Source organism: Polyodon spathula, chromosome 9, assembly GCF_017654505.1.
Source record: "Polyodon spathula isolate WHYD16114869_AA chromosome 9, ASM1765450v1, whole genome shotgun sequence".
Lineage (NCBI taxonomy): Eukaryota > Metazoa > Chordata > Actinopteri > Acipenseriformes > Polyodontidae > Polyodon > Polyodon spathula.
The window spans coordinates 50,249,596-50,262,515 of NC_054542.1; the positions used below are offsets into that span (position 1 = coordinate 50,249,596).

At 46.0% G+C, this 12,920-nt stretch overlaps 1 protein-coding gene across 1 annotated transcript in view; it reads left to right on the forward strand.

Annotated features, from left to right (window-relative positions):
* Positions 1-12,920, forward strand: part of LOC121321006 (sodium/hydrogen exchanger 7-like) — a 45,116-nt gene that overhangs the window by 24,804 nt on the left and 7,392 nt on the right. Inside the window, exons 6-13 of the mRNA XM_041259895.1 lie at positions 406-511; positions 762-903; positions 1,844-1,949; positions 2,174-2,262; positions 2,718-2,831; positions 3,508-3,619; positions 5,672-5,825; positions 12,327-12,390. Coding sequence (XP_041115829.1) covers positions 406-511; positions 762-903; positions 1,844-1,949; positions 2,174-2,262; positions 2,718-2,831; positions 3,508-3,619; positions 5,672-5,825; positions 12,327-12,390 — 887 coding nt within the window. The remainder of the gene's footprint in view (positions 1-405; positions 512-761; positions 904-1,843; positions 1,950-2,173; positions 2,263-2,717; positions 2,832-3,507; positions 3,620-5,671; positions 5,826-12,326; positions 12,391-12,920) is intronic.

Genomic DNA, 12,920 nt, shown 5'->3' on the forward strand with positions numbered 1-12,920 from the left:
TGCTAGTTCGTGGTGTGCGGTGCATGTCAGTCTATAGACCTGCTAGTTCATGGTGTGCAGTGCATAGACAGTGAGTAGACACCAGATACTGGTCCTTTCATAGCTGGACCAGGACTTGCTTGTAATGGGTCTACTGGTAAAATGACTCCAGGACAGCAGGTTGAGCTCCTGGATTTGATCTCGCAATGGATTGTTTATCTGGCCTGCATGCCTGTCTGCCTGCCTGACGGACATCTTTGGTAATGTTATACTGCTGTTGTAAACCAAGGGCACTTTCTTACACAAAAAGAAAAGTGGCTTTCAAAATCAAATCTCCTCAATATTCTGCCCTGGGTGATTGTCACTCTTCTGAAATATCTTCCAAATAGCTGAATATGTTGGTGTTGTTTTTCTTTTGTGTTTCAGTCACAGTCCTGGCTATATTTAATGAACTCAGTGCAGATGTGGACCTGTATGTGCTCTTGTTTGGAGAAAGTGTCCTGAACGATGCAGTTGCCATAGTTCTGTCATCGTAAGTAACAGACCCACCTCTGACAGTGCATGCTGCTCATTTGTGATCCGGTCTTCACAAAAACACTGCAGCTCTCCTTCAGGTGCTGTGAGAATGTGTGAGACCTGCTTCCCCTGCTGGTCAGTCCTTCACATTGTATAATAACCAGGGCTTCTTGCCACTGGAGAGAATGCTCTTGAACTGGAACAAATTCTACCGTTGTTTTATGCTGCCATCTAGTGACCGTTTTAAAACAGTTGTATTTGTTTAGGTCTATTGTAGCTTACCAGCCTTCCGGAGGGAATAGCCACACATTCGACGCTGCAGCCTTCTTCAAATCGGTTGGAGTTTTCCTGGGCATATTCAGCGGTTCGTTTGCGATGGGAGCTGTCACCGGAGTCGTCACTGCTCTTATATCTTTTTGAGTTGAGCCACTTCACATACCATGATAAATACCTGGAAGCCACTTCATCTGTAGTGTTTCTCTTTGAAAGAGCTGCACTGCATGCTGAGATTGTAGAATAAAATACAAGCAACCAGCTTGGAAAAAAAAAAAGTGTTTTCTGGATTTTCCCCTTGCCCTTATTCAGCTGTGTTGTATAGGCCTCTTTTGGTTAGGTATGTCAGTTTAAGGGGCATGCAATATATACTTAGGAGTAAAACAAACATATAAAGCAGTGGTTATTAGAGTGCTGTTATAGCAGCATATTTCAACCTTACTTATTTAAAAAGTCCTGCCTTCTCATTAGAGCACAGTGGAACAATAGAGCCATGTGGCAGGCTGGCGAGTGGATAGAGGCCCAGAGACAGACTGCAGTTCAAAAAAATAACTATTTTATTATAAATAAACACAAAAATGAAAGGGCACAAGGGCCAAAACAAAGGGAATGAAACACAAAAAGAAAGACAAAAAGCAAAACTTACAAAATAAAGATTTCCAGGCTGGGCGATGCCTTCACTGGATTTATCAAAATTCAAAAATCACAAATAACTAACACCAGCCTGCTTCCTCAGCTCCCTCCTCTTAATGGGAAACAGAGGCCTCCTTTTATGTCAGGTGGCTGGGTGCTGATTGATCGTTAATTAAGTTAATCATTTAATCAACTAATCAACCCTAGTCACCTGAACATAATAAACCCAGGCAGGTAGGGGAAATTAACCCCATCCCTGCCAATTTAACAAGGGCAGAGCTTTGCTCTGCCACAAGCCCGAAGAACCCAAAGCTTCCTCCTGTAGGTTCCTGTGTGAAACTGCAGACACTGTAGTATCTGGCAGTGGTGAGTAAAGCCTCCGCAGTTTGCTCTGCTGTGTGGTTTCCAGACAGCCCTTGTTTTGCCTTGACAGCAGCCCCACGTCACGAAGTTCACGAAGCTGCACTGCTTCCCCCTCCTGGAGACGGCTCTGTTCTTCCTCATGTCCTGGAGCACGTTCCTGCTGGCCGAGGCCTGTGGGTTTACAGGTGAGAGAGACACAACACAAGAGCTGTGGGTTTACAGGTGAGACACACACAACACGAGCTGTGGGTTTACAGGTGAGAGGTGGGTTTACAGGTGTGTTGCGAAGGGGATGGAGAAGGCTGTTCTTGTTCTGAGAAGCCGATAACAATGCAAATGCAAACTTTGTTCCTGGTGCTGTGGTGTTTTTCACAGTGGTTTTAAAGGGTGGGTCTCCTGTGTTTTCCAGGGGTGGTTGCAGTGCTGTTCTGTGGAATCACGCAGGCACATTATACCTACAACAACTTATCCACTGAGTCGACCGTAAGAACAAAGCAGGTAGGAGACTGTCGAACGCAAGGGAAGCAGCAGTTCAGACTCCAGGCATGCACCCGTTCCTTTACTAGCGTGGGTACTGACGCGGTAATGAACTGGCATCAGAAAAGACCGTTCTGCCCATCAAGGCTTGTCCCTTGTTAGCACACCATTCTCCCCAATGCACACAATCTAGTCCCTTTTTTTAAATGCTCCCAGTGTTTTAGATACTTCAGTCAAAGAAAGAGCAAAGTGGAGTGGAGAGGCAGGTATGTGATGTCATGCTGATGTCAGCTATTAACTTCTCAGCTGCTCGGTGGAGATTCCTGACAGCAGCTAGCTGACTGAGCCACTGAAGGATAGAATGAACTAGGCTTCAAGAATCAATCCTGTGCTTTGCAGGTCACCTTGTCATTTAGGAAACTCAGAGCAGATTTGCGGGTTTTTGTTCATTAACATGTGTTTTTATTTTATTGCAGCTTTTTGAAGTTCTTCATTTCCTGGCTGAGAACTTCATATTCTCCTACATGGGGCTGGCCCTCTTCACCTTCCAGAACCATATCTTCAGCCCCATCTTCATTGTGGGAGCCTTTGTATCCTTTCACTTCAGCATACTGTCCCACACTCTGCTCGGCATTGGAAGTCACTGCATTCATTTACTGGGAGCTGAGCAGCTTCTTTCCACAGCAATGAAGGGCATATCTAAAAGGCTGAGAAGTAAATAGAGCAGACATGCAGTGTTTAAAGAACACGTGTGTGTGTGTACGAACGTACGGGTGTGTGTGTGTGTGTGCGCGCGCGCGCGCACATTTCTGTTTGGGTGCTTGTTGTCGTGGTGGCTGTAGGTCCCAGAAGCAGACCCAGGACGGTAGGCCAGTGTTTCACTGTGCCACTCTGCCCCTTAGCATTGCTTTATTAACACCCTCATGCCTTCCTGGTCCACTGAAGTCTCCATTGAAATCTATGCCAGGCAAACCATGATCAGTCAATATTGAAATATACTGCAGTCCATAGAAATGAATACATAGCTAGGAGACAACCACTTCTGTTGTTTTTGTAATCGGAAGAGTTTTCTTTTCCTTCGGCGAGCTGCGTCTGCTTGCTGACACTGGGGACGCTTGTTGAAATGACTAATCCAGCTGGTGTTCCAGAGGGGTTCTTGATCCTCTTCATAATGTCACATTGGTGTTCTGATCTAACTCTGTGCAGGTTACTGAGAGACCCCTCCTGAATTTAGTCTCTGTTCCTTAACAGCTGTCTGTTCACCAGGTTGCTATCTTCATAGGAAGGGCCTGCAATATCTATCCCATCTCCTTTGCCTTGAATTTGGGAAGAAGGAATAAGATTGGCTGGAATTTTCAGCACATGATGATGTTTGCAGGTACAGCAAGCTCTTTGTTTTGTTTTTGTTGTTTTGGCTCGTTTTGGGAGAGAGTGAGAGTGATCCGATTTGGTTGCCAATGCTGCCAAAAAGCAACACAAAATTGCCACTAAAGTATGCTCAAAGGATCTGGCGAAAGTTCTACAATATATACAACTGCTCTGTAATAAATCTGTGGGACTGAAAACTAAACAGAAAAATAAATCCTTTTAAAAGCCTTTTATTTTACCCTTTTGCGCTTTAGACGGAAATTCATTGCTTAGCCGCAGCAGGTTGTCATAAACTCTTAAAAATTGAAATACTGCATGTCTCCAAACACCGAAAGAGCACAACCCCTAACCCATGCACATCCGAAAGCACATCCCGTACTACTGACCAACCCTATCCCTAACCCATGCACATGCAAAAGCACATCCCATACTATTAACCAACCCTAACCCTAACCCTATCCCTAACCCATGCACATGCAAAAGCACATCCCGTACTACTGACCAACCCTATCCCTAACCCATGCACATGCAAAAGCACATCCCGTACTACTGACCAACCCTATCCCTAACCCATGCACATGCAAAAGCACATCCCGTACTACTGACCAACCCTATCCCTAACCCATGCACATGCAAAAGCACATCCCATACTATTAACCAACCCTAACCCTAACCCTATCCCTAACCCATGCACATGCAAAAGCACATCCCATACTATTAACCAACCCTAACCCTAACCCTAACCCTAACCCTAACCCTATCCCTAACCCATGCACATGCAAAAGCACATCCCGTACTACTGACCAACCCTATCCCTAACCCATGCACATCCGAAAGCACATCCCGTACTACTGACCAACCCTATCCCTAACCCATGCACATCCGAAAGCACATCCCGTACTACTGACCAACCCTATCCCTAACCCATGCACATCCGAAAGCACATCCCGTACTACTGACCAACCCTATCCCTAACCCATGCACATGCAAAAGCACATCCCGTACTACTGACCAACCCTATCCCTAACCCATGCACATGCAAAAGCACATCCCATACTATTGACCAACCCTAACCCTAACCCATGCACATGCAAAAGCACACCCCGTACTACTGACCAACCCTATCCCTAACCCATGCACATGCAAAAGCACATCCCGTACTACTGACCAACCCTATCCCTAACCCATGCACATCCAAAAGCACATCCCGTACTACTGACCAACCCTATCCCTAACCCATGCACATGCAAAAGCACATCCCATACTATTAACCAACCCTAACCCTAACCCTATCCCTAACTCATGCACATGCAAAAGCACATCCCGTACTATTGACCAACCCTAACCCTGTCCCTAACTCATGCACATGCAAAAGCACATCCCGTACTATTGACCAACCCTAACCCTGTCCCTAACCCATGCACATGCAAAAGCACATCCCGTACTATTGACCAACCCTAACCCTGTCCCTAACCCATGCACATGCAAAAGCACATCCCGTACTATTGACCAACCCTAACCCTGTCCCTAACCCATGCACATGCAAAAGCACATCCCGTACTATTGACCAACCCTAACCCTGTCCCTAACCCATGCACATGCAAAAGCACATCCCGTACTATTAACCAACCCTAACCCTATCCCTAAATCAAACACATGCGAAAGCACATCCCGTACTATTGACCAACCCTAACCCTATCCCTAACCCATGCACATGCAGAAGCACACCCGTTCTATTCACTAGCTCTAACCCTAACCCATGCACATGCAGAAGCACACCCGTTCTGTTCACTATCCCTAACCCATGCACATGCAGAAGCACACCCGTTCTATTCACTATCCCTAACCCTAACCCATGCACATGCGGAAGCACACCCGTTCTGTTCCCTAACCCTATCTCTAACCCATGCACCTGCAGAAGCACACCCGTTCTGTTCACTAACCCTAACCCATGCACATGCACATGCGGAAGCACACCCGTTCTGTTCCCTAACCCTATCTCTAACCCATGCACATGCAGAAGCACACCTATTCTGTTCACTAACCCTTTGTTTTAATGCAGGCCTGAGAGGAGCCATGGCATTCGCTCTGGCAATCCGAGACACTGCCACCTACGCCCGTCAGATGATGTTCACAACGACTCTGCTCATCGTCTTCTTCACAGTCTGGGTGTTCGGGGGGGGCACCACCCCCATGTTGTCATGGCTACACATCAGGTCAGGATGTTATTTCACACATTTCCATTGCTAGTGGCACTGTGCAGTTCAAAGGCATCCCACTGTGGTCTGTGAAGCCAGACTGCACAGGACTGGGTGGCAGCAGCACAGTGCAGTGCGTTTGAAGGTACAGAGATTAGTAGGTCTATGTTCGAACAAGAGCCTTGATGAAACCAAGACCTTAACCAGAGGACCAGCTAACCCATAACAAAGCCAGGCACAGTGCCAGGGTTTTTCCACAGTATCAGTTTGTAATAACAGAGTTCTGGACAGCTGTCTTGATTCCATCAAAGAACCATCACACTGAGAACACGATGATAGGTAATCTCAAAGCCTTTTGAAACTTTTGAACTTGTCTTTTAACCTGAATGCAGCTGTTGCTGTGCTGTCCTTGTGAGTGTCCAGCTCTGGTGTATGTGAAGCGGGAGCAGTATTGTCTACTTACAAGAACATACATTACATTAGCAAAGGCAAGCAACAACATCAGAAATCCCTTTCACCTGAACCCCAGGCTTCATTGTCACCACATAAGCTGAGTGTGATTGTACTGTACATGTTTCTGCAGCATGCGCATGTGCACTTCATGCTCTGTGTGGCTGGGCATGCGGCTGACCTGACTGTAGAAACGAAGACATTCATTTCCCTATAACCATGGTAGTGCTGTCCACGGGGTGGCGCTTAAAGCATTCAGGCTTGTCGTGTTTACAGAAGTGCATCTTTTGACACCCTCATTTACTGGCTGCTGACAAACTTATCTCTGAAGCCTGAAATTTAAATTTAAAACCAACCAGCTTATCTGGTGAGCAGTTCCCATGGAATGAAGCAGCACTGCAGGCATAGGAAGAGATGGCATTCTTATCTCCCCTGATGACAGGGGTATAGCAGAGAAGCCCAAATGGACATACAATCTGCTGGTCACACTTTCTAGAGAGCCACTTATCCAGCTGTATGGAGGTGCATGTTCTCCACTCACGAGTGCCACACTTGCATTGTTATGCCTGGTGATCTGCTTCATGATACTGACAGCTCTAATATTGCATTGTTACTGTGCATGCACATACTGTAGCTGTAGCTCCTGGTTATCTACATCATGATACTGACAACTCTAATATTGCATTCACACCCATGAAGGAAGAGGCTCTTGTTGCTCACACACTCAGATTCACACCCATGAAGGAAGAGGCTCTTGTTGCTCACACACTCAGATTAACACCGTGAAGGAAGAGGCTCTTGTTGCTCACACACTCAGATTCACACCCATGAAGGAAGAGGCTCTTGTTGCTCACACACTCAGATTCACACCCATGAAGGAAGAGGCTCTTGTTGCTCACACACTCAGATTCACACCCATGAAGGAAGAGGCTCTTGTTGCTCACACACTCAGATTAACACCGTGAAGGAAGAGGCTCTTGTTGCTCACACACTCAGATTCACACCCATGAAGGAAGAGGCTCTTGTTGCTCACACACTCAGATTCACACCCATGAAGGAAGAGGCTCTTGTTGCTCACACACTCAGATTCACACCCATGAAGGAAGAGGCTCTTGTTGCTCACACACTCAGATAACACCGTGAAGGAAGAGGCTCTTGTTGCTCACACACTCAGATTCACACCATGAAGGAAGAGGCTCTTGTTGCTCACACACTCAGATTCACACCCATGAAGGAAGAGGCTCTTGTTACTCTCGCACCCATGAATATGCTCGTGTTACTCTTATTGCAGTGTATTGGTTTCCTTGTGTTCATTCAGCCCTAAAGAGCATCTTGGTCGTCAGTTATCTTAACCAGTGCGCTCTTGTTGTTTAGAATCGTGAGTGTGATTTGGGTTCTGTTCTGATGGCTCTGTACTTCCTCTGAGGCCTCGACATTCCCTCTTGTAAAGTCACTTGGTCAAGCCATCTGGGATCAAGTATAGTTGCATCTTTTTCTATTTTCTGTTTCTATTTATATATTCCATCATTTGTTTAAAAACTGGTGAAAAAACTAGAAATGTTTTTTTTTTATTTTTTTATTCTTGTACTGTAGAACAAGACATTTTAAGTTCACCAGCCGAGCCCCATATGCTTTGAACATTATTTTAACAAGGCCTCAAGGAAATTACCAACAAGAAAATCCATTCTCTTAAGGAGCTGTGTGTTCATCTCATAAAACTGCATTTGCACTCCACCCCCCCAGAGTTTCCTGGTCTTTCTACGATTGATATGAAAGCTGTGAGGGATTCATCCATTGTAAATGTCACTATGCTGGTCTTAAAACTGCAGCTGTGGTTTCCTCATCATTAGAAATGTCAGCATTTAAAATAAATAAATAAATAAAAATGCGTAACTGGTGACCTGATCTCCCATTTTAAAAATAGTGTCTTCCTGCCCTTCTCACAAAAATGCAGAACTAAAAATATTTAACACCGGCAATAACTAATGTGTTTGGATGAAGAGCATTTGAAAAATACAGCGCAGCATCTAAAGAAATATCTCTGCTATATATAGTGAATGACAGCAGAGGCTGCTGCCAGCAAGGGTTTAGTGAAAATGACCAGCCTTTTATCAGCTGGGAAGAAGAGTGTTTTTCATACTGCTGCAAAGTCTTTTATATTCAAATTGCACACAAGAATACAAACAATTAAATAACTTTTTTTTGTAGAGCTAATATCAGTTATAAAAATAAATAAAAAAATCCAAAGTGTTTGCCCTGTCTAATGACCGTTTTGAAATAGCCCAGATTGTGCTGCTTTTGCCAATTGTCAGTTTCCTTTTTCAGATTGTGATGATGAACTTGGGACATGCGTTTGCTGGTCTGAATAGTCAAGTGCAGGGAAGCTATGCTGAGACATGCAGAATGCAGTGTCCAGTTCTGGTCACCTCACTGTTAAAACATCATTGCATCTGAGAAGGGCATGGAATGGGTTACCTAGCCATGTTGATGCTGAATCACTGGGATCCTTTCAGACCTAACATGACAAAGATCAGTGAGCTACTAGGAACAGGCTGAGCTTAGATGTGCCTCCTCGTATGTACAAGAACACATCCTTCCACTCCTGATGGGTGGGGTGTGGAAGGACGTGCACGTTCTTTTTGTTTGTTTTTGTTTCCAGTCCCTGTTATCCATATTTATTACCATAATATGACATAAGTGTTATAATACCACATAATGTTATAATACCACATAAGTGTTTTAGCCCTGTTCATTTATTTAAACAATGCCTGCAGTTTTCTGGTCACTCTGTTTTGTTTACTATAATAACACAGATTTACCATTGAGAAACTTGTCTGTGCTTGAATGTGTTTTCCCTAAAACTGACAGCAGCTCCAGACATTGATTCATTCTGCCCTGGCATGACAGCAGCTCCAGACACTGATTCGTTCTGCCCTGGCATGACAGCAGCTCCAGACACTGATTCATTCTGCCCTGGCATGACAGCAGCTCCAGACACTGATTCGTACTGCCCTGGCATGACAGCAGCTCCAGACACTGATTCGTTCTGCCCTGGCATGACAGCAGCTCCAGACACTGATTCGTTCTGCCCTGGCATGACAGCAGCTCCAGACACTGATTCGTACTGCCCTGGCATGACAGCAGCTCCAGACACTGATTCGTACTGCCCTGGCATGACAGCAGCTCCAGACACTGATTCGTTCTGCCCTGGCATGACAGCAGCTCCAGACACTGATTCGTTCTGCCCTGGCATGACAGCAGCTCCAGACACTGATTCGTTCTGCCCTGGCATGACAGCAGCTCCAGACACTGATTCATTCTGCCCTGGCATGACAGCAGCTCCAGACACTGATTCGTTCTGCCCTGGCATGACAGCAGCTCCAGACACTGATTCGTACTGCCCTGGCATGACAGCAGCTCCAGACACTGATTCGTTCTGCCCTGGCATGACAGCAGCTCCAGACACTGATTCGTTCTGCCCTGGCATGACAGCAGCTCCAGACACTGATTCATTCTGCCCTGGCATGACAGCAGCTCCAGACACTGATTCGTTCTGCCCTGGCATGACAGCAGCTCCAGACACTGATTCATTCTGCCCTGGCATGACAGCAGCTCCAGACACTGATTCGTACTGCCCTGGCATGACAGCAGCTCCAGACACTGATTCGTTCTGCCCTGGCATGACAGCAGCTCCAGACACTGATTCATACTGCCCTGGCATGACAGCAGCTCCAGACACTGATTCGTACTGCCCTGGCATGACAGCAGCTCCAGACACTGATTCATTCTGCCCTGGCATGACAGCAGCTCCAGACACTGATTCGTACTGCCCTGGCATGACAGCAGCTCCAGACACTGATTCATTCTGCCCTGGCATGACAGCAGCTCCAGACACTGATTCATTCTGCCCTGGCATGACAGCAGCTCCAGACACTGATTCGTACTGCCCTGGCATGACAGCAGCTCCAGACACTGATTCATTCTGCCCTGGCATGACAGCAGCTCCAGACACTGATTCATTCTGCCCTGGCATGACAGCAGCTCCAGACACTGATTCATTCTGCCCTGGCATGACAGCAGCTCCAGACACTGATTCGTACTGCCCTGGCATGACAGCAGCTCCAGACACTGATTCGTACTGCCCTGGCATGACAGCAGCTCCAGACACTGATTCGTTCTGCCCTGGCATGACAGCAGCTCCAGACACTGATTCATTCTGCCCTGGCATGACAGCAGCTCCAGACACTGATTCGTACTGCCCTGGCATGACAGCAGCTCCAGACACTGATTCATTCTGCCCTGGCATGACAGCAGCTCCAGACACTGTTTCGTACTGCCCTGGCATGTCTGTCACCTCAAACTTTGAATCCACGTTGTTTGGGGGAAGGGGGTCTGGAATTCGTATGACAAGGCTTTCAGCACAAACACTTCTGCTCAATTTGTTCAGTTCGGCTGAAGATACAAGGACAAGTATAGTGAGAAATACTGTACAAAACCAGTATGGTCAGTTTCTACCTCAGTGAAGTCCATGTCTCTGTTTTAAAATCAGTTGTGCATTGTCATGTTGGCCTGGTATTTATTTTTTAGTTTGTTCTTTTCATACTGTACCAGCGTTGGTGACCCTACCGCATAACAGGAGGAGGAGCCCGCTGGACAGTGGAGATACTTCAGGTGAAGCTCTGTCTCGCTGTCTCTCAGAGCAGCCCTGTTCTAACCCCGCTCCACTCCGAGCTGGTGCCCTGCTTTCTGGTTCCAGCAGTTCTGAATCATGCATGCTTTATCTGCCTCTGTCTGCTGCGTCACACATCAAGGGGCGGGGTCTTTGTTTTCTGTGGACGTTAAACCCTGATAAGATCACAATCACAACAGACCTGAAATGTTGGTTTCCTGCACTGCAGTATTTGTGCTAAAGAAAGAAAACAAAAGCTAGTTTGTTTCTAGCTATATGGGAACATGCTATTAAGTGTTAAGTGCCATTTTAAAAACCATTCCATTTGTTTCCAAATTCCTGCATTTGTGATGTTTCTGTGCTGAAAGAAGTTTGGTAGATGACTACAAATAAAATACAGTACATAGCAGCCAGCCATTTCAATTGAAAGGCAAAACGGTGAGGGAGTGCAACATCTTCATCTCGTTTTATGGGGGGGGGGGGGGGGGGGGGAGATAAAATGATTGTGATTGGTTGGGTTCCCCTTTTAAACCGGAGCCATTTAACTGAAAGTAACATTTACAAGCCTTCGCACCGAGGATAATTGCTGTTTCAGAAAAATGGTTGATTTTATGAGCCTGTCTCCTTAGGATTCCTGGTGCAGTGTCAGAATAGAATTAGGGTTAAGGGTGGTTTTTCTAGCTCAGCAAGTAGCCTGAGCACCTCTTTTAACCCTTTGTGTATTTAAGTTTCAAATACTGGAACATTCATAACAGGGGCCCGGCCTGGGTTCTTATCAGGGGAGACTTCTGGCAGTGTTTTAAACACGGTGCAGTTACTGTTTGGAAGATAGGGATCCCTTTTTTGGTATTGTACACCCCTGTGTGTCTGAACAGGGTGGAAAGTTGTGTTGTTGTGTTTGTGATAATAGGGCACCTTTCTAAACCATGACACTTTCAGAACTGCAAATCTCGAGAGATGAAGTTACTGCCGGCAAACCACAGAAACAGAACTTGTTTTCTATAAGAAGTGAAGCTCCTGTGTGTAGAGCGGCCAACCCTCTCTTCTGATTTCAACCCGCTGGGAGACTGGCACCATCTTAGTAGCAGCTGAGCTTTGTTCCAAGGCAGTGCCAATCAATACGTTTTGGTTGTACAATTTTATGCTTTTCTGAACCGGAAATAACACCAAATTTCATAACTTTAGTTCAGCGACAAACCACAACCCCCACCCCTCTTCCGATTTCTTGCTGAGCAGTCAGGCTAGCTGCAGAATACAGTGCGCTGAAAAGCTTTGGTGTTTCTGCTGTTGCAAATGCAGTGGAGGAATGGAAAGCGCTGCTTGGTGACCGCGCTGTACTAGCACACAGAGCAGATGAGCAGTCTCTTCACAATCCTTATTCTTTGTGTTTTCTTTTATAGAGTTGGTGTGGATCCTGACCAGGATCTTCAGGGCTGCAGTGACAGCTTCCAAGTACTGCAAGGGGTGAGTCCAGCTTCTCCTCCACCTCCTCCTTCAGTCTCCCACCACCCCATCCCGTTCAACAGCAAAATTAGAAATCATCTGCTTCTTTGTGCAAAATTAAATCCGATTTTAATAAAACAACACATTATTGCTTTCAGTTCTATTTAATTCAAAACTAGATTTAATGAAGTCCCCTAAAATACCGTGAGTTAGAAATAACTCGTGCTGTGTGTGAAATGTCTGCACGGCCTTGGCGTGTTGTGAAGCTAAATCCCTGTTAACATCATGAGCCTGGAGGCTTCGTTTGTATAGCGTGCTGTCAGAATGGTGACAGCAAAAGGCAGCAACTCGAAGCGCATAGTGAAAAAACAGTTGGGGTTTGTGCATTTAGAAATGACTCCGCCTGGTTTCAGCAGGACTCTGCAGATCCATGTGTGCTGATGAAGGATTTGATTACCTCTGTACACATCGGAGGAATGGCCAAACACAGCTGTACAGCTCCTGACTTCATGAAAGGAAGTGTAGGAGTTTTGTAGAAATCAGTGCCAACA